Here is a 20,644-nt window from a genome sequence, read left to right as displayed (position 1 = left end):
CCTCCGCAGGCTGCTGCCTTGAGAAGTGGCCAACGTGTATTTTACGTCATTATATTACGTAATTTACCGTAAAGAATGGACTGTGCTGTTAGCACATGATTTCCGTGAGGTATGTTGATTTTGCAACTTTGAATAACACCTTCAAAATTAATTGGGTGCGGAATTACTTGAAAAAACCATACAGTATTTGGAATATTATACCCGAGCATGTTTTTTCTCAATTGGGTGGTTTGAATTTTCTTTTACTCTGCAATTTCAGCATTGAAAAAATCCCTGCTGCTCTTTCTAATTTTCATAAACAAGCTTTATTAGCATGGTCTATGAATTACAAGCACAATTTTTCTCTGACCAATTACTTCATATGGAACAATAAGGATATCTGTTATAAGCATAAATCCATTTTTTTTGAAAATTGGTTCAAGAATGGTATCAATCGGGTCAGTCAATTATTTAATCAAGATGGTTATTTACTTATCAAGAATTTCTCTCTTGTTATAATATTCCTGTTACTCCAAAACAGTATGCCATTGTTTTTGGAGCTATTCCTAGTGGTGTTGTTATGTTATTTAAGGGCACAACAGTAGTTTGACAAGTTCTGTAATACATATTCCAGACCTGACTGACACATTTGTAGGTAGAATATGTTTTAACTCCACAATGAAAAATAACAGAAATGTTCGCTCTCTTTATCTTAATGACTATGTTTCCACTCCTCATGCTGTCATAAAATGGAATAGATTAGTGAAAAATATTTTGTGGAAGAAGGTATGGACTCTTCCTAATAAGTATTTATTGACGAATAAGGTCAAGGAGATTTCTTTTAAGATTCTTCACCAGTATTATCCTGTTAAAACCTTTATTGTGTCAAAATTCAAATTAAATATAGATACAAACTGCACATTCTGTAATTCACAACCAGAAACTCTCATACATCTATTTTGGCAGTGTAACTTTATAAAAAAACTGTGGTTAGACATTTGCCAATTCATTGCTGATCACATATATAATGATTTTGAGCTGTGCTTTAAAGATGTTTTGTTTGGTTTTGTTAGTTTTGAGAAGCAATATGAAAATATTTACTATCTATGTAATTTAATTTTTTTGCTTGCAAAGTATTTTTTACACAAATGCAAGACTATGAACGTTCCCCCCCTTTTTTCTCTCGTTAAAGAAGATGTCTTAATTTACACTAAATTATTATCATAATCCAGTAACAAAAAGGCTATAAAAACTCTAAATGTATGCACACTTTTTGGTGTTTTTATATAATTTTGTTTCGATTAGTTATCTTTGAACCCCTGGATTTTCTTTTTCTTTTCCTTGGCTTCCTGTTTTATCTTTCTTCAATGTTGCATTATTGTTTTCACCTGTGTTTTATGTTTATCATAATAAAAAAAAAAGATTTCCGTGAGGATTTATCAAATCATAATGCAGACTTTGACATTTATGGATAATTGTGAACTTTGCTTAACGTTAAATGATCTAGGTCATGACTGATATCGTTCCCACCCTTTTACTGTAAAATTATTTTTGTTGCTTGATTTAAAATGGTTTGATAAAGTTTAAGACTTTTTTAAAAATAAATAAATCAAATAATAAAGTCTGACTTGCAGTACTTTGAATAAATATTGTATTTTATTTTTATTTTATTTCATAACTTTACTGTTTTATGTAACTGTGTATTTATACAAAATTACACCAACTTGAATTTGTAAATTTGATCAAGTTTATGGCCACTTTTAAAGAGATCATACAATACAGTCTTACTATTTGTAGTACTTTGAACAAATATTGTATTTTTTTATAACTTTGTTTCATGTAACTGTATATTTATACAAAATTACACCAACTTGAATTTGTAAACGTCACAGTTCACCAGATTTACATTTAATTATATTGGCAATTTTTTTCTGGTTGCAAATTGCATTGTATTTTTGTATTATTTTATTATTATTTAATGTATATTAGTATGTAACACATATGTTGTTAAAAGCAAAATAAATAAAAAATAATGCATGCTATTTTTATCAACACTGCCCTATGAAAAACTAAACCCTGACAATATACGTGTCCACAAGTTACGCACTTTTGTCAATCTCTATTCCGGTTTACGCCTGCAGCGGACTACGCCCCCCATCAGTTTGCAATTGCCTGCGCAGTTTGCGTAAGAGCTTTTCCAGCGAGCATGCAGCACAAGAGCAGACTCCCATCCACCTGACAAGCCCGAAGACCACGCCTCTCGATCGTTCTTCTGTACACAAGCCATCACAACAACCGTTGACAGTATCTGTGTGGGTCACAATCTACATTTATAAAACCTAGCGCTGTTTTTGTGCATGCAGCATAATGGAGCAGGCGAAACCCCGAACGGAGAACCTCCTCCGCTTTCCTTCAGCGCAGCAGCAGCTCCGCTCCAAATGGCAACATCACGGGTGAGGAGGTTCGCGCAGGAGGGGCGGACGGTCCCTCAGCCCACAGTGATGGTGGTATTTTCGGCTGCGAGCGACACCGAGCAGCAGGAAGATGCGATGTCGGGTGCGATCACCGGGGAAGAGGAGTATCACAAACCGGCCATACCTGCTCCTAATCTTACACTAGGGAAGTCTCTTCGCACTTTAGACGCACCTGAGGAGGTAAATCCCTAAGTGGATGTGCTATATTTATCCCGAAGCTGTTTATTAAAAGTTCATTATGGACTATTTATTTGCGTCTTTCCTATACGTCCTTTAAATCATCTTATGGGAACCACGCCAAGTATGTTTAATTCATAAACTCTTCACAGTGGTCCATAGACAACAGTGTGTTTTCTTCCCGTGTGCTTCAATTTTATTGGTTCTTTATACTAGTGGGCGGGTGGATGTCAGCTCTGATTGGTTCATATCACACATCTATCAAATCATTTTTGCTCGGTGGGATTAACCTAATCGTGTTTTGGAAGGCCCATGCGAATTCGTGTCACAGTTGGTTGTTGATAAACCAATCATGACCTGTCAAAAATAAATAAATTATATGATTAGTCTAACACTTTAGTTATTATTGACGGTGATATAATAATAAACTGTTAAGAAGTCAGAATTAATGAATGCATGGTTCAAATCGAAATATTACATTTATGCATTTGGCAGACGTTTTTATCCGAAGCGACGTACAGTGCATTACAATGTATAAATTTTTTCAACATGTGTTCCCTAAGTTCGAAACCATGAGCTTTTGTGCTGCTAACGTAATGCTCTACCACTAAGCTATACAGGAGCATATATACCAAATACACAATACTTAAGTAAATCTGGGAACAGAGGGCACTTGATGTTTTATTTGTATGCACACAGTCAGTACACTGCAAAAATGATATTTTTTTGTCTTGTTTTCAGTAAGAATATTTTAAAAATTCTTTATGAGCAAAATGACCCAAGAAAATAAGTCTAGTTTTTACACCAAAAATATCAAATTTAAGTGCTTTTGTGCATACATTTTTTTTTTGTGATTTCAAATGTCAATATTGGCTTTCAGAGATCACGCACCCCGCCTTTAAGAGAACTGTCGAGATTACATATGCATAAATAATGCACTTTTAATGTATAGCAAAATATACACTACAAAAAATAGATTGATTACTGATTAAAAATTGCATATTTTTAAGGCGCAATGACAAAACATGCACATTTCTCTTTATAGTTTCCTGAGGTCATTCCCCTGAATGTAGGAGGAGCATATTTTACAACCCGGCTCTCCACCCTACGACGCTATGAGGACACTATGCTGGCTGCCATGTTTAGTGGCCGTCACCACATTCCTCGCGATGCAGAAGGACGATATTTCATCGACCGAGATGGCACATATTTTGGGTTAGTGTTAAGATCAATTAATCTGATTAGATTTGCTTAAAACCAAATGAAGAGTTTAGTTGCAAAACGAGATAAATCAATTTTTTTAACATTTTTGTCAAAACATGTTTATTATTATGTTATCATGTTATTATTTTGTTTTATGGTGCTACTTAGCTGTATTTTTTAAGTTATGAAGGTTTAAATCAAAACAAACCAACTGCAGTTGAATTGATATTAATTGGAATGCACGACCAAAAAAAACGAGATTTCTGAAAAATTAAAAAAAACGGAGTTATCTTGTTTTGCAACAAAACTCTTCAAATATAGTAAGAAAACATGTTGGTTTTCAGAATGAAGCTTCTGCTTTCATTTTTGCTTCAGTGGATTACTAGAATAACTATGTAAAGAGATAGCCAGCTGACAATGAACTTTACGTTGTCTAGTAACAATCAGGGCCGTGCACAGACATTTTTTGGGGCAGTGGCCCAAACCAAAAAGGGGGCAAGGGGGGCACAATTTATATGGTTTTAACAATATGATGTGTTATAGATTAGTATCAAATAATATAAGTGATTATAATGGAAAATAGACTTTATAACAAGATTTAGAGTGTGACAAAACTTCTTAATATTCTATATGATTTACATGCTGAAGCTTTAAATCCATGTTTGCAATTTTGAACAGCTTTTGCAGCCTTCCTTCCAACTCTGTCTTTTTTTTAAAAAACATTGTTTTTTATTTTTTGTCGACAAAGTGTGCCAACAGCAAATTTGGTGTTATTTATATTAGATCTCATCGGGTACTCATTAGACAATCACTGTAATTCTAAAAATCTTTGCTATGTTGTTAGCACTTTAGGAAGACAGAGAGCAAATCATCCACAGAAATACAAAAACATAGGAAGGCAGAGAGAGGTCATCCATATTTTTATTTTTGCTGCTTGTTTTCTCATGATCTCGAGATAACAAAAGTTGTTTTCTCGCTATCCAGACAATAATCCAAATGCCATAATGTAATTTCCTGTCCATAATATTTCATTTATTTTGAAGTGGACTGCTGATGCATTACCACGCGTAGCTAATTGTCGATAGATAAATAAATAAATAAAGTTTGATGTTCGTGAATTTAGGGACCATCTCTAAAGTGCACTGTACACGTTTCTATCTTCAATAGTATTTAACAGTTTATTTGAATAAATATAAAACATCTAAAAAAGTGTGCATTATAGTTGACAACCACGAACACTTTACAGTTGGTTTTGTGACTGTTGACTTTAAGTTATTCCATTTTAATGCTGTTTAAAGTAGAAACGTATATGGAGTACTTTAAAGACGGTCCCTAAATTCACCGCGCTATCAAATGGTCAATTATTGGCAAAACTGTTTCGTTTTGAGCGAATCCCTGAAGTAAAATCTCATTTGTTCATCCATGCTAATTTGCTAAAAATGCTTTTGCTGTATAAAAATTATGTTCTATTGAGTACACGTAAGCTTTAATCACATCACAAGAACACAACCTTTTGTTGAGATCACGAGAAAACAGCAGCTTGTTTTCTCGTGATCTCGACATAACAAAAGTTGTATTGTTGTGATGTGATTAAAGCTAAAAGATAACGAGAAATAAATAAAGCAAAAATAAATATAGAACACGACCTCTCTCGGCTTCAAACTACCAAATTACTAATTGAGCAGCTCAACAGCTGAGGTAATGTAATGAATCTACCTGTTAATACAACAAACTGTCGTCTTCGCCCTTCAAAGAGTGGACACAGAATGTGAGAAATGCTGCGGAGCAGGCGGGAAATCACGAAGTGGATTACCAGAAACAGTGGATCTTTAGACGAGCGGTAACAGAACACTTTGACTGGGGTTGGCGAGAGGGGCACCTCAGCTGATTAGGGCAGAAGGGCAGTTGCTCTAGCCACCGGGCCACCCCCCTGTGCACGGCCCTGGTAACAATATTCAATGCTCTATATCGTTAATTTCTCTGGCTGTAGGGATATTTTAAATTTTCTGCGAGAGGGTGAGCTGCCTCATAGGGACCGAGTTCGTGCTGTGCACAGAGAAGCTCAGTACTATGCTATTGGACCTCTTCTGGAAAGCCTGGAAGATACGCAGCCACTTACTGGAGAGAAAGTGCGACAGGCCTTTCTTGATCTCTTACCTTATTACAAAGGTAATATAAATCCATTTCTCAATTGTGTTTTATCCATCTTCAAGGTACGCATTTGATCAGTATGTGTGCTTCTCGGGATTTGAACCTATGACCTTGCTAATGGCATGCAATTAATGGTTATGTTATCCTTTTTCATTCCAGAAAATTTAGAACGCATTGTAGAGATCGCGAAACTTCGTGCCATACAGCGGAAGGCTCGCTTTGCAAAGCTGAAGATCTGCGTGTACAAGGAAGAGATGCCCATCACTCCTTATGAAAGGCCGCTCTTCAACTCGCTGCGGTTTGAGCGCTCGGAGAGTGAGGCCAAGCTGTTTGAACACCATTGTGAGGTGGACGTGTCGTTCGGGCCCTGGGAAGCTGTGGCAGATGTTTATGACCTTCTTCACTGCATAGTGAGCGACCTGGCAGATCGCGGTATCACCGCAGACCAGCAGTGCATCGGTGTTTGTGACAAACACCTCATTAACCACTACTACTGCAAAAGGCCCATCTATGAGTTTAAAATCACCTGGTGGTGAAAGGGTGGTTTGTTAAGAGGTTCACTTTTTTGCCAAGAATAAGGATGCATCAGGTCCGACTATGTGCCGTTTGCTGCTGTCGCAATTTCATGCAACCAGCAGGATTTTGGAATCCTATTCCAGTGTGCAATAGAATGACATGCATTCCGGGCGCTCTTTGGGAATGCTGGTTTGTGATCCGAAATTAGCTTTTTTTCGGTAGCTGTGTTGATCCCTTCGTTTTGTAGGTAATTGTTTAGCTTTGATAATTTAGAATATACCCTACTTGGAATTGTTTTATTCAGTTATAGTTTACATGGGTTTTCTGGAATCATCCTCAAAAGAAATTAAAGGGATAGTTCACCCAAAAATGAAAATTCTGTCATTATTTACCCACTTTCATGTTGTTCTAAACCTGTATTAATTTCTTTTTTCTGATAAACACAAATGAATATATTTTGATAAATGATGGTAAGCACCATTGACTTCCATAGTAGGAAAACCAAATGCACTGTAAAAATATAGTTGACGCAGCTATTTTTATTTGATTTAACTAATATGTTTAAGTTTAATTAAATCCAAATTTTAAGGCAACCATGTAACTTACTATTTTAAGTTGAACCAACAAATCTTTTTTACAACGTGTACTGTGGACACCAATGGGTACCATCAACTTTGTGCTTACCATCATTTCATTTTTAGGTGAACTATCCCCTTAACTTACATAAAACAGTGTTTTCTGTTCTAAATATAATCTTTGAAAAGTAAGGTTTCATGTTAGATGTGCAATGAATGTATTAATAGTTTGACCAACAAAATCAATCAATTGAACTTTAAGGTCTGCCATTGCTTGTGTTGTACTATTAATGAAGGATTTTCCCTACAGTATTTTTTTCTTTGTTTTATCTGACTTCAATATGTACCTGATCTTTATACAAAGCATTAAATGGCATCCAAAATCATCTGGCATTTACAGCCATAACAAGCTTCACAATAAGGCCTTCTAAAATTAACCGTACATCACTTTAAATATCATTGAGAGCTATGTATTATACAAACTGTTTTCAAAGGAGAGTCCAAAATAGATTACCAAATATATTATTTTTAGGATAAGATTATTTACTAGATATTAAATGTACTAAATATGAATTTAAAAGAGTATATTTAAAATATTACTAAAAGACTGTTAGCCATCTTGTATTTATATTACTTTGACACTTTGTTGACAATTATTTATTGCTGCCAACAGCATCTTTCTTTGCTTTTAAAAGCTATAGCCTTCTGCAACAGCACATGAGTTAGGATCCTATTTTTGTTATGTAACATTTCTTTTTGTTATATGTTTGCTTTGAGAGCTGTGAAAGCCATACGAAGGTGCATGAGCTCTCTGTGTTTTGGCAGCAGAGAAACTAAAATTACAATGCATCTGATAATCCTAACTGGGGCTTACTTTAAGTCTTGCCCAGTTAAATTTATGTTGCTCAACTGATACTTGTATCCTGTTGTAGATTATGTTTGTATTGCATTAAAGTACTTGCGATATTGTGCTGATAATAAACCATATATTTTGCAACGTATTTGTTGTATTTGTCTCTTATATACATATAATATATAATTATATATATATATATATATATATATATATATATATATATATATATATATATATATATATATATATATATATATAATATATAATTAATAAGTATGAGATATAATTAATAAGTATGAGTGTTAGGACAGTACTACGTGACTAAATATCTTGCATGTACTGGATGTGTGTATATATATATATATATATATATATATATATATATATATATATATATATATATATATATATATATATATATATATATATATATATATTCATATATATATTCATTTTTTTTTTTACCTCAGATCACACACCGCAACCCCGCCCACCACAAACGCAAAGACCAGTCGCGCGGATATGACGTCCGTGTGACCCATGGATGAAAGACCGGTGACAAGGTATTTCACTAATCTATCGTTGTTTTATGGATTAATGCAAACATTTAAAAAATTCTGTTTATTTTAGTGCTTCTCTCATTGCAATTTTGACAAGGGTTCTGCATATTAATCTCACTTAAGTCCTTGCTCTAGGTGTGTCGTGTTTGTTTTTAGCCACGTAGCTGTTTTGCTAACTTGACGTATTTGACTGCGGCGGTTTAAATGACGGCGCTGTTATTTCTAGTCGATAATATATCTCTTACGTTCTTTTGTAAAGTCCGGACAGTAGCATAATGATTTAGATAACGACGATTTAGTTTGTAATGAAAATAAATTCATGACCTGCTGTTATTAAACAATGACTTTTTGTTTCGTTTTCTATGATCGTCAGTGCTGAAATCTGTTGACCAGAGTTTCTGTATAGATCACTGGTCAGTAGTATTTTAACATTTCATTACATTACACTACACGAGTGTAAGAGACGAGATCACATTTTAAACTATACATGCATTGTAAGGACAGTCGTATTGTATAGATAGATAGACGGGTTGATTGTGTTTAGTTGATAGTGTTTGAGTGTGTTTTGCATGCTTGTACTGTCAGACCTCAAATTTAGTGAGAGATGAAAATTCTGGGTAAGACTGTTGTGCTTTATTTTTGGTTTTTGGCTTTCAATTCTGCAATCAGAATCATATGTAATATAGCAGCTGAGCTATTGTAAACTAAAGTAAAAGTCATAGATACTGTTTTTGAACCTTTTTTACAACAAATATTAAAATATATTACAGTATTTAATACACTTTATCTATTTACTATAGTTAATATTACATAATATTATAATTGTCTTTTTTAAAGTTTTTTTTGTGTTTTTTTAGCATTCAGTGTTTGTTACTGTTGTTTTCTTAATGGACCTTAAAGGGGCCATGTCACAAGACTTTTTTTATTAAGATGTAAAAAAAATCTTTGGTGTTCCCAGAGTGCACAAGTGAAGTTTTAGCTCAAAATAACATATAGATAATTTAATAACTTGTTAAAATTGACACTTTGTAGGTGTTAGCAAAAATTTGTCGTTTTTGGGTGTGTCCTTAAAAATGCAAATTCAAACACTGATCGCAATGATGGTGCAATTGCAATTGAAACTCAATTGTGCTGTGAATTATTTTCTCTGGCTTTCTTTTTCTCTCTGCACTAAATGGCTGTGCCGTGGTTGGATAGTGCAGATAAAGGGGCGGTATTATTATAATAAGATATCCTTATGACATCATAAGGAGAGCCAAATTTCAATGACCTAATTTTTCACGTGCTTGCAGGGAATGGTTTATCAAAACTAAGTTAATGGGTTGATCTGTTTTACATTTTCTAGGTTGATAGAAGCACTGGGGACCCAATTATAGCACTTAAACACGGAAAAAGTTAGATTTTCTTGCCATGGCCCCTTTAAATCTGGAAATAAGAAGTACAAAGTAGTAAACTATAATAATTAAACGATACCATTAGTATATATTTACTATAATAGTATACTACAATTTACATTCCAGTTGTAGCAATAGATTTACAATTGATAGTAATTCTATAGTATATCACAGTAACTGTTTTTCATGTGGGTCTGTTAAAATTCTTGAGTCAATACTCTTGTTTTGTTTATCAAAGGAGATCACTGATTTTATCATATTACATCTAGGTCAAGTGTAGCCTGTTGTTGTGCTCGCAGACAGGATATGCAAACGCACCTCATGTCAATCTTGTTTCTTGACTTTAAAGGAACAAAGGAAAAACAATGAGTCAGCGCTCTGAGCGACGAGGGATCCATGTGGACCAATCGGAACTGCTTTGCAAGAAGGGATGCGGTTACTATGGAAATGCAGCCTGGCAGGGCCTGTGCTCCAAGTGCTGGAGAGAGGAGTACCAGAAAGCTCGGCAGAGGCAGATCCAAGAGGACTGGGCTCTGGCTGAAAAGTGAGGGGAAATGTGTTGCTTATACAAGCAGAAAGGCTATTACTGTATATCATAGCATTTTTGGTTACAATAACCACTTGTATTAAGGATAGTCCTAATATGCTTGTAATCGTAAGTGATCTGTTATAAAAAAATCTAATTGACATTAAGGTTTATGTTACAATTTTATAGCGTGTTTTCTGTCACAGGCTACAGAGGGAAGAGGAGGCGGCCTATGTCAGCATTCATGGTTCCTCGCAAACCCAGCCTCCGCAGTCACATTCCCAGCAATCTCTCGCCACCTTCTCCAAATTTGAGGAGAAAAAAACCAACGAGAAAACTCGCAAGGTCACCACCGTGAAGAAATTCTTCAGTCCTTCTTCCCGCACGGCCCCAAAAAAAGGTATGAAGTGGGTGGAATGTGACTGAGGCCAATCCAGTAGTGGGTGCGGTGGTTTGTAAAATGTTTTGTTTGGTCTGTTCCCACTAAAATATCTTCATTTCCCCTGTATGAATATATTGCCTTCGTTTGGGTTGTTTGGTGGACATATGAAGCTTGCTGTCAGAACCCAGAGGAAGTTCATAAACATGTATTTTATATTAGCTCAAAAGACATACATCTGAAGCTTAGTTCCTGTTTTTTGCTGACTCAACAGTGTAGATTTTGCCTAGGTCAGAGCCCAAAATAGACATCCACACATTCTTGCTTCCTTGTGAGAAATCATGCTTATTCATGGGTGATTCTCACGAAAACTTGGTTTTAAAAATGTCAAGCATGAAAATGTTAAAAATGAGAACATCAGGCATGGACACATAATTTTCCTAATTTTTCTTAATTATTATTATACATGAATATTCAGTAAATATTTTTTCTGTCATCTAAAGTAGTCTAGCAAAACATCCATTTATTTTTTTTCTTAATATTTTTGTGTTAATTTGATTAACGCATGTTCAAACACAGCCGGACAAATTGCGGTAATGAGAATTTCAGCAGAAAATGAGATAAAATTTCCAATTATAAATTCTTATGTTGAAATCACACATTGTGCAAGGTAGAACACAGTATTGTGTTAATTCTGATGCTTTTTAATGTTACTATATTACACATTTTAAAGCTAAAATCATTAGTGCTGTGGTGTTTCAATGGTTTCGTGAGAATCACCCTCATATGCAAATTTCCCATAATCGTACCATAATTCATCATCATCATCACCTTTCTTTGCTAAAGCTTTAAACTCTATGGCAGCATCAGACATAGCCGTTTGTGATTAAAATATGATTGGGGATTAAAATGCTTTATCAATGAAACATTAAGTATTAGTGATCCTTGCATGATGTTATTTTTGTTTTGTTTTGTTTTTCACATCCGTTTGCAATCAGCCTGATAATTTGCTTTTTCATGTTGTTGTAAGATCATTTTTTCAAACAACTCTCCGTCTCTCAGTTTGCTTGTCATCCATCATTTTGATTGCATCTCATCTCCGTCCTACCTCTCCCACATGTCCCCCATTTTGCTTCTTCTTCTTTACTTCTCATCTGATCTCTGGCACAAAATTTCCATCATTCTCCTCATTTCACTCCTGTGTCACCCCCTGCCCACCCTGGGTGTTTTAGTCCCCCCTGAAAAAGAAAACGAGAAACGAGTAAAAGAGGAGAAGGTGCAGGGCAGGAGGGAGAGCCATGGAGAAACCCTCTTAAGGGATCTGAAGGGCATTTTTACCCAGCCCTGGGACATGGGCTCGCCCACTGAAGGTAACTGATAGAGCCAGAAGATCTGGGGGTATGAACAGGGAACGCTGGTGGAGATTGCGGTGTTTCTCTATACTGAGGTGGAGTGGACCACAACTTCTTTTTATGATCTTTTGTGTTGTGATGAGGTCAAGGAGAACGACATCTCTAAAAGGAATAGTTCACGTAAACATGGGAATTCAGTATATATTCATTGGCATGTCATTTAAAACCTGAATGACTTTTTCTTCCACAAATGGTAAACTTTTAAACTCCATGGTAAGGTTCAGTAAGACTATATAACAATGATAATGTTATATTTTTCTTGTAACACATACATCAGCAAATTTCAACTTTCACATAAAACAATGGCCGGGATACTGTAGTTTTGGGTAAACTATTCCTTTTAAGTATTTCACAAAGCTTCGCAGTTTGTGATCTTGGAAACATGGGCTCCCGCCCAAACGCTTTGTGGCATACTGTCGTACTATGTTTGTGTGTATTTGTTGATTTCTCTAGTTAGTTGTGTTTGCGTGTGTCAGAAGACCCTTATTAAATTCACCCTGCCCTTTTCATGTCCACTGTCTCATTCATTCCCCTCTTTTCTTGTCAATCTGATGGCAGCTCTGGTATCCAGACTGAGAGGTGGGTATTAACGCCACATCACTGTAGCTTTCCAGCACAGATCACAGAAAATAAAGGATTGCTTTAGTTTTTTTTTAAATCTGCATGCTTTTAGGCTAAGAATTCAATAAAGACTAGGGGTTGAACTTAAGCAGATATCAGTGGCTCACACTTTGGTTTAAGCCATACTTTTGGTCTACCTTGGGCACCAAATACACAGCCTCAAGTTACGGATGAAATAAAAAGATCAATTCATACAGCAGAACGCATTAACTTTGTAATACATAATAATATATTACCAGTGTAACATACTGACACATACTGTATTTGTCAAACTGCGTTGAAATATACTAGATTGTTTGATTCATGCCACATGGCTGAACTGCCAAACTGATCTGAATAGAAACATGTTTTTTCTGAGGCACATGCTTAAAGGGACATTCCACTTTTTTGAAAATATGCTAATTTTCCAGCTCCCATTTGATTTTTACCGTTAGCTGATCTCCGGGTCTGGCACTTTTAGCATAGCTTAGCATAATCCATTGAATCTGATTAGACCATTAGCATCGCGCTAAAAATAGAAAATGAGCATATATTTTCCAAAAAAAGTGGAATGTCCCTTTAAGTTTGCAATAAGGATATATTACTTCAGAAGTTTTTAGTATGGGTGTATAGTGCATCCCTAGTTTAGAGCATGTTAAATATGTGACTTTAGTCTCTTTGTGATCTCAGCAGAGCAGCCGATGCATGCTGGTTTAGGATTCCTGTCTCAATTCATTCAGCTGAATACTCTGTTAGTCTCTTTGACTTCAATCTGACGTCAAAGATTTTGACATGATAACAGACGAAGAGTTCAGTATCATGTCTTTGCTTCCCGAAGATCCTATCTCTTCGGTGTCTGTCTGGACTTGTATTCAACATTCTGATGTTGTCAGTATACATCATGTTATATGGTTTACTCTGTCAGCTTGAGGCGTCTTTTCCTTTTAATGTGATTAGCAGAATGTCACGTAACATTCAATCATTAAAACTAAATTTATTGTTTTAAATGTTGGTCTTTTTCTTCAGTTACTGAATTTCACATGACGTTCTGCGATGAACTAAATGAATGAACTTCCTCATGAACTAATTTGGATATTCAGATCACTTTATTAATGTTTATTCTGTTGTGTTCCCCAGAGAGCCACGAGGGAAAGACACCGAGTCCGTCCATCAGCCGTCAGTCCAGCATCGAGACCGATCGTGTGTCACGAGATTTTATGGAGTTCCTGAAGACCCTCCAGAAACCCGGCAGAGAGATTCACAAGCAGAGCCGTGCTTTCATAGAGAGCATGGGAAATAAAAGGGTGTGGCTTTAACATAAGTTTATACACTTTATAATAAATGCGGGTTGTTTTAAAGGTATAGTTCACTCAAAAATAAAAATTCTGTCATCATTAAATCATCCTTATGTTGTTCTAAACCTGTATTTTAATGTACACAAGTGAAGATATTTTGATAAATGATGGTAAGCACACAGCTGCCGTAACCACCATTGACTTCCATAGTAGAAAAACAAATATTATGGAAGTATTGTGATAAATGATGAAGAAGAGATTTGAATAAATTATGGTAAGCACGCAGTTGATAGTACCCATTGAATTCCATCATATTTGTTTTTCCTACCATGGAAGTCAATAGGTACAGTCAACTGTGTGCTTACCATCATATATTAAAATATCATCTTTTGAGTTCATCAGAAAAAAGAAATTTGAACAACATGAGGATGAGAAAATTATGACAGAATTTTGGTTTTTGGGCGAACATTACCTTTAACCCATGGTTGGGTAAAATATGGATGTTAACTTTAAAATTAAAATATTTTTTGTGAGTTATCAAATACTTTTGTTTTATATTTATACTGGGTAATTTAAAAATAATTTAAGTCTGTATTTATGAGCTTTGTGTCTTAGCAGTGTCTTTCTCTCATCTAGGGTTAGATTTGTGTACTTATTACTTAATAAAAGACATTTTTATTTGAATTCATACATATTTGTAGGATCTCGGCGTCGAGGAGCTCTCTGAGTGTGTTCAGGACTTCTACCAAAACATGTCTGACCGACTTATGAATTATTTCAAAGGTAGGATCCATCACAAAAACCCATAACACATAGGAAAGACTAACTTTACTGCTATCTTCAAAATGTGACACCTTTTGGAGCATAAAATATTAGTTTTTAAAGTGTGACACCTGTAAATACTAGCTTATACAGTAGTATTGTAATCTTTTTTTTAAAGGTTTAAGCTAAAATAAGACTTGTTTTGCTAATAAAACATGATTGCCCATCAGAGACATTTTGACTTTACTGTAATCTATGGGCAAATCTAGTATATCGACATCTGCTAGCCATCAAACAACTATCAAGAAACATTGTTGTTCCAGCATGGTAACTGGAGATTAGTGCCACATATTTTGTGTTTGTTTATAAGACTATGTAGCAAAAACCAAAAATATTAAGACTTCTAAAACAAAGCAATGTCCTCTTTATAAATCACAAATCACCTGCAAGTGTGCGTACATGAATCATCCTCAGATCCCACCCTGCAAAGCCATTCTCCCATCAAGTTTGTTTTTTATAGATCACAACTTTTGTGTTGGAACTGGGGTACGCACCTTTCCAGCCCTGTTTTGTGCATATGCACGCTTTATAAATGAGACCCCAGATCTACAAACCTAACCATTAACCACATTATTTATTTATATATATATTTTAATTATAATTTTTTTTTTTTTGACCACCTCTCAATTTACATAACATTAATACTATACTTGTGTGTATACTTGTATATTCTTTCCCCAGGCTCCTCTGAAAAGGTGGACAGGGTGATGGACCAGGTGGAAAAATACATCATGACCCGACTGTACAAAAGCGTCTTCTGTCCAGAAACTACAGATGATGAGAAAAAAGACCTGGTCACCCAGCGCAGGATTCGGTCAGCATCTTAAATCTTCTTAGGCCTGTTAACTTCATTTGTACATAAGTAATGCATCTTTAGGCTCTTGCTTGGTCAATAAATGGGTATTCCTGAAAATGAGAGGAAAAATATCCTTCTGGTGTGCTGTCAGAACGGTCATTTGAGCATCCACACCTGCCTGATTGACCAAGATTTGCTTAAACTATTTGACTTACCAATGGCAGATTGGGAAACCATCAGTAGACCTTAATTTCCTTAATTTTGCAGTCCTGTTTAATGTTGTCATACTTAACCTTGTTTTTTTTTTTAAATAATGTTGGTTTTTCGGGCCTTACACTGGGTAACCATTCAGATGCTGTGTGTTCCTGTCGACGAGGAGATCCCAGAGGTGTCTGATAGTGTAGTCAAAGCCATCACAGGTGAGTCTGCAAAATATTTCCTTGCCATTATTATATTTTTTTTTATAGCTGCTTCTTTGAAGTTGTTTGTGAATGTATGTTCTAAGAAAACCGATTTTATTTATTTTTCTCTAGATGTTATTGAGATGGACTCGAAGCGTGTGCCGAAGGATAAACTGGCATGCATCACCAGTTGCAGTAAGCATATCTTCAATGCCATCAGGATCACCAAGAATGAACCAGCTTCTGCAGATGACTTTCTGCCTACCCTCATCTATATCGTGTTGAAGGCCAATCCTCCTCGGTTGCAGTCCAACATCCAGTACATCACACGCTTCTGCAATCCCTCGAGACTCATGACAGGAGAGGATGGATACTACTTTACTAACCTGGTGGGTCCACGTGGATAATTCAGTGGCACTTAAAAATATATAAATTTTTATCACTTTATTACTTATTTTTATTATTAAATGGTAAAGATATTAAATAGCCAAAAATCAATCAAACATGGCTCCAAACAGGGATGAATTTATAAGCCACCAAACACTTCCATGTTTTCCGTGTTTAAAGACTGGTACATGAGAAGTTACACGAGTAAGTATGGTGGCACAAAAAAAACCTTTTGATTGGAGCCATAGCAATGAATGGGGCTTGGCTAAATGCTAACACATTCACGAAAACAGTGGCGTTTTCCTTTAAATTCACACAAGTGTAGTTTATTACATATTAATATCAAATATTTATATAATGCAATGACACTGATACATTTTTATGTTTGATACATCTCCTCATATTCTTCTCAATCACTTGTTCCCTACAGTGCTGTGCTGTAGCCTTTATAGAGAAGTTGGACGCCCAGTCTTTGAATCTTAGCCCTGAGGACTTTGAGCGCTACATGTCTGGTCAGGCTTCCCCTCGAAGACCAGACAATCCTGCAGGCTGGCCCCAGACCGGCTCTAATGTTAACCCGGTCCTCAGCCAGATCCATCAAAATCTAAGCGTCCTTTCCAACCTTGAAAAAAGACAGCAGCAGGTGATCGAGGAGGCACAAAGCCTGCAGACAGAACTTGCAGAATGGCAGGACAGCGTGGCCCGCGAAGTCCAGGAGATCTTGGAAAGATACCCACTGGAGATTAAACCTCGGGCATCTGCGATAGATGCGGAAAACGTGGAAAACGACAAGTTACCACCCCCACTGCAGCCGCAAGTGTTTGCTGGGTAAAAAAACTGTACTAATCTAAGATGTTGAGCAAATTGCTTACCTCTCTTTTTGTTTTTAAATGGAAAGGTTGCTTCTGTCGAAAATCTCTTACTTCTTGTATTAAGGATGTGAGAGATGTTAACATTACATTTACAACAAATTCCATAAGGAACATACAGAAGACTGAAGCTTTAAAAAAACTGTTACTAATAAACTTAACATTTAAATACATTAGCTATTTTAAATTATTGAATCAATATGTACCCTTAATAAAATTGCAGTTTTAATGTACTCATACAACACAGATCAAGTAATTTTCATTGTATGGTGATGTTCCCCTCCTCCTGGATTTAGGTGTTTACTGTGATCCTTTTTTTATGGGTGTATAAAATGCTTATAATGCATACTGAGAAAATATGAAGTTGAACCCCATGTAAAATTTTACTTAGCTTTTAAGCTAACTTTGGTGTTTCATAAATGCAAAGCATTTAAAGTTATATGGTACCTATTGAAGCTGGTAGATCAGCTATACTGCTGTGCTGACAGTAAACACTATAGGCATTTGTTTGTTAATAAAACCAAACACATTATTGGTGTGTATAAAGATGCATGTTTTTCTCACATCTGTAATTGTAACCACAGTCTTAACATGCTTAAAAAACCAAGATAATAATTGCATTGATATGTTTTGCATTTGATGTCAGCTTTAAAGAAATGGTTTAAGTGTGATCCAGTTTTATTTTAATGTCCCAGTTGTCACTGTAACAGGTACTTGGCACGTGTTATCTTAACTAAGCTGCTTTATTTATAATGTAAATATATAAAAACTTCAGGTGTGTCATTTGTTGTCGGAGAGTAATTCTTTATCAATCAGAAATGGTTAATCTTTTATTTCATTATCAGTCTGACATTACTTGGTAGAAATGATCAGCATTCACTTCTCACCATATTATAATACCCGACAGTCAATGATTTTTCCCTTTAGGCATGCATGGAGTATTTGACAGCTAGTAAGCATGTGTCATTTTGCAACTTCAGATATCTCAATAAGAAGATGTTTATTAGGTGTAATCTGATGTTAAATTAAGTTTGAAAAGGTTTGAGGAGCCATCTCATGCAATTCAAATCATCAGCCCCACCAAACCAAAGTCTCGCACGATGCTTTCACTGTACCTGCAGGTCTCCAGACAGTCTCAGTATAGCATGTAGGTCACTTTCTCTCAGGAGGCTTCAAACATTTCACAAGTAATACATTGAGATCTTGTTTTACTATGCTAACTGCCTTTCTACTTAATCTTAAACCAGTCATGATCTAAGATCTGCTGGATTGTCGGCCGTTTGGTTGGATTCTTGGCCAGGCACCATCAGATCACAGAATTCTGTACAAGGTTTAGGAGAGAGCTGGTTAGTCATATTGATTATATTGTATATAAATCCATCTATTCATCCATGTTTAGTGACCTCTGACTGTCATTCACAGATATTGTGCATCTGATCAGAGACTTTCTGCCTTCGTTTGTGCTTTTCACTCACCCTTTGAAAATAATTTTTTGTTAAGTCGAAGCCTGTGAAATCGGTTCACATCCTTTGGTCTGGGAAATCTGCCATCTTTTTGCCAGGGCCATCGAGCACCTTTTGGCTGTGGATTTCTGGCATCTTTTGCCCCCAGACTTCAGATTTTTTTGGCCCTGGACTTATGGTACTTCTTGGCCTGATACTGGCTGGAACGGCACATGTCTGCAGCTCGGCACTGGCTGCGGCGATGCCAGCCTTTAGTTCGGGTCGGTCAAAACGTAGGTAAGTCTTTAAACTGCATAATAACAAAACAGTGATTGGTCAGTTCTGATGGTAATTTTAGGATGGTTTTGATAAAGTTCTGGCTATGAAAGACTTGCACTGAAAAAAGTTTCTCCAGTAGACAACTCTTATAAGAGTTCATTCTCCACAAGAACCCGTCCATGCTCAACAAAAAACATACGGTCAAGCCTGATCATTTTTAGGGATTATAACTTCCCCTGTCTGGAGGATCGCACACTCCATCTTCATAATGATGTAATCAACAAAATCTTGATTGGTGTTCAAAAACCATGAATGTTTATTCATTAATTCTGAACACATGGCTGCCATAATATCCTTTAAAACAGGACACTATTTTAATTCAAGAGCCATGATAACTTTTCAAGATATACACACTTTTAAACTCTATCATTCTCCTTTACGAAGATAGGTCAGAACCTTTCAGTTAAAGCAAGTAGCAAATCATGCACAGCCTCACTTCACACTAACCAACCAGTTGGACATATTCATGCCTGAGTGCACATTTTGAAAAGTTTCAAATCTCAGTGACCTTTCTCAGTTGTTTTGGCACTAAATCAATGATGTCCTTTTCTCCAAACCCCACTTGCAATGCGTAGTGATGTATAGTAAAGTGTAAAACATCTTCCATCTTCAAAGATCTCTCTGAATCTGGACCACCATCAGCATTTTTACCTGAACCTAAGGATTTCCCTGTACTTGGACCTTTACCATATCGTTCTACACTTGGGTCTGCTGATCTTCCTACACATCTAGATCTCTAAGGCTGGAAATCATAAAAAGCAGAATAAATAAGCAGCAGGGCCTAATAAAGCATCTTAAACTAGCTTCTAAAAGACACTGATTACACAAACAAAATGAATCAATCAATGTTGTCTTACCATACCATTTAGACTTCACATCATCTTCGGCAATTAATTGAAAAAGAAGCAATTAATAAATAGTTTCAAAATATATTTACACTTAAAAATAACAAAACATCACACAACCACAAACATCTTGGTACATAAGTTACTGTGGACAAAGTTCAAGCGTTAAGAAGCAGGAAAATGGGCAAGCTTAAGGATCTAACGTCAGAGCCGCTCGGGTGTTCTGTGCAGTGGTCAGTCGCTATCAAAAGTGGTCCGAGAAAGAAACCGGAAGTTATGTTATGTTCCTTCCAGACGCGTATCCGCGACAACGCACGTGCGTCCGATAAAACCATATAAATTAGTATGCCAACATAAACATGTTTTTAAAAGCAACATGGCACGTGCTGCGTCCTAGTGTGCAGATATTTACCTTACATAAATTGCTTAACTGTACCAAAACGCGACAAAAAGTAAAAATTTAGGAAATACTGTCTGTTGACAAAAAGCAAGATTAAGCAGTCATGATTAAATTATTAATTTTGAGGTTGGCGCTATCAAGTGGGCGTGAAGAGCTTCTTAATGCCCCGCCTTTTCGAAATGCACCTTTGTGATTGGTTAAAACCCTAGCAAACGTCCACCAACAACGAGTACGATTGGTGGATTC

The 20,644-nt window shown here is 36.0% G+C and overlaps 2 protein-coding genes across 6 annotated transcripts; both read left to right on the top strand.

Annotated features, from left to right (window-relative positions):
• The first annotated feature begins 2,142 nt into the window (after positions 1 to 2,142).
• On the top strand, positions 2,143 to 8,076 carry kctd7 (potassium channel tetramerization domain containing 7). Its single transcript, XM_055208186.2, has 4 exons — positions 2,143 to 2,633; positions 3,676 to 3,845; positions 5,824 to 6,002; positions 6,144 to 8,076. Exons 1-4 carry the CDS (start codon positions 2,337 to 2,339, stop codon positions 6,518 to 6,520), a joined length of 1,023 nt encoding a protein of 340 aa, XP_055064161.2. The 5' UTR covers positions 2,143 to 2,336; the 3' UTR covers positions 6,521 to 8,076.
• Positions 8,077 to 8,384: 308 nt separating this feature from the next.
• rabgef1 (RAB guanine nucleotide exchange factor (GEF) 1) lies at positions 8,385 to 18,155 on the top strand. Of its 5 annotated transcripts, XM_073874372.1 has the most exons (12): positions 8,440 to 8,494; positions 8,865 to 8,904; positions 10,235 to 10,429; positions 10,618 to 10,811; positions 12,023 to 12,160; positions 12,761 to 12,781; positions 13,940 to 14,106; positions 14,799 to 14,880; positions 15,601 to 15,734; positions 16,044 to 16,134; positions 16,249 to 16,505; positions 16,934 to 18,155. In XM_073874372.1, the coding sequence occupies exons 3-12, from the start codon at positions 10,251 to 10,253 to the stop codon at positions 17,333 to 17,335; spliced, it is 1,665 nt and encodes a 554-aa protein (XP_073730473.1). In that variant the 5' UTR covers positions 8,440 to 8,494; positions 8,865 to 8,904; positions 10,235 to 10,250; the 3' UTR covers positions 17,336 to 18,155. The 5 variants fall into 5 exon arrangements, with proteins under 5 accessions (XP_073730471.1, XP_073730474.1, XP_073730472.1 ...); XM_073874370.1 differs by lacking the exon at positions 8,865 to 8,904 and having other exon boundaries at positions 8,385 to 8,494; XM_073874373.1 differs by lacking the exons at positions 8,865 to 8,904; positions 12,023 to 12,160 and having other exon boundaries at positions 8,385 to 8,494.
• The last annotated feature ends 2,489 nt before the right edge of the window (positions 18,156 to 20,644 follow it).

This window comes from Misgurnus anguillicaudatus, chromosome 12 (genome assembly GCF_027580225.2).
Source record: "Misgurnus anguillicaudatus chromosome 12, ASM2758022v2, whole genome shotgun sequence".
Taxonomy (NCBI): Eukaryota; Metazoa; Chordata; class Actinopteri; order Cypriniformes; family Cobitidae; genus Misgurnus; species Misgurnus anguillicaudatus.
This window is presented reverse-complemented; position numbering and strand designations above follow the sequence as displayed.

Coding starts and splice junctions, on each gene's coding strand:
- kctd7 (XM_055208186.2), top strand. CDS start 2,337: ATGCAGCATAATGGAGCAGGCGAAACCCCGAACGGAGAACCTCCTCCG. Junction 2,634..3,675: donor CTTTAGACGCACCTGAGGAG/GTAAATCCCTAA, acceptor TTCTCTTTATAG/TTTCCTGAGGTCATTCCCCT. Junction 6,003..6,143: donor TCTCTTACCTTATTACAAAG/GTAATATAAATC, acceptor TTTTCATTCCAG/AAAATTTAGAACGCATTGTA.
- rabgef1 (XM_073874370.1), top strand. CDS start 8,472: ATGGATGAAAGACCGGTGACAAG. Junction 12,782..13,939: donor TCTGGTATCCAGACTGAGAG/GTGGGTATTAAC, acceptor TGTGTTCCCCAG/AGAGCCACGAGGGAAAGACA. Junction 16,135..16,248: donor TGTAGTCAAAGCCATCACAG/GTGAGTCTGCAA, acceptor ATTTTTCTCTAG/ATGTTATTGAGATGGACTCG.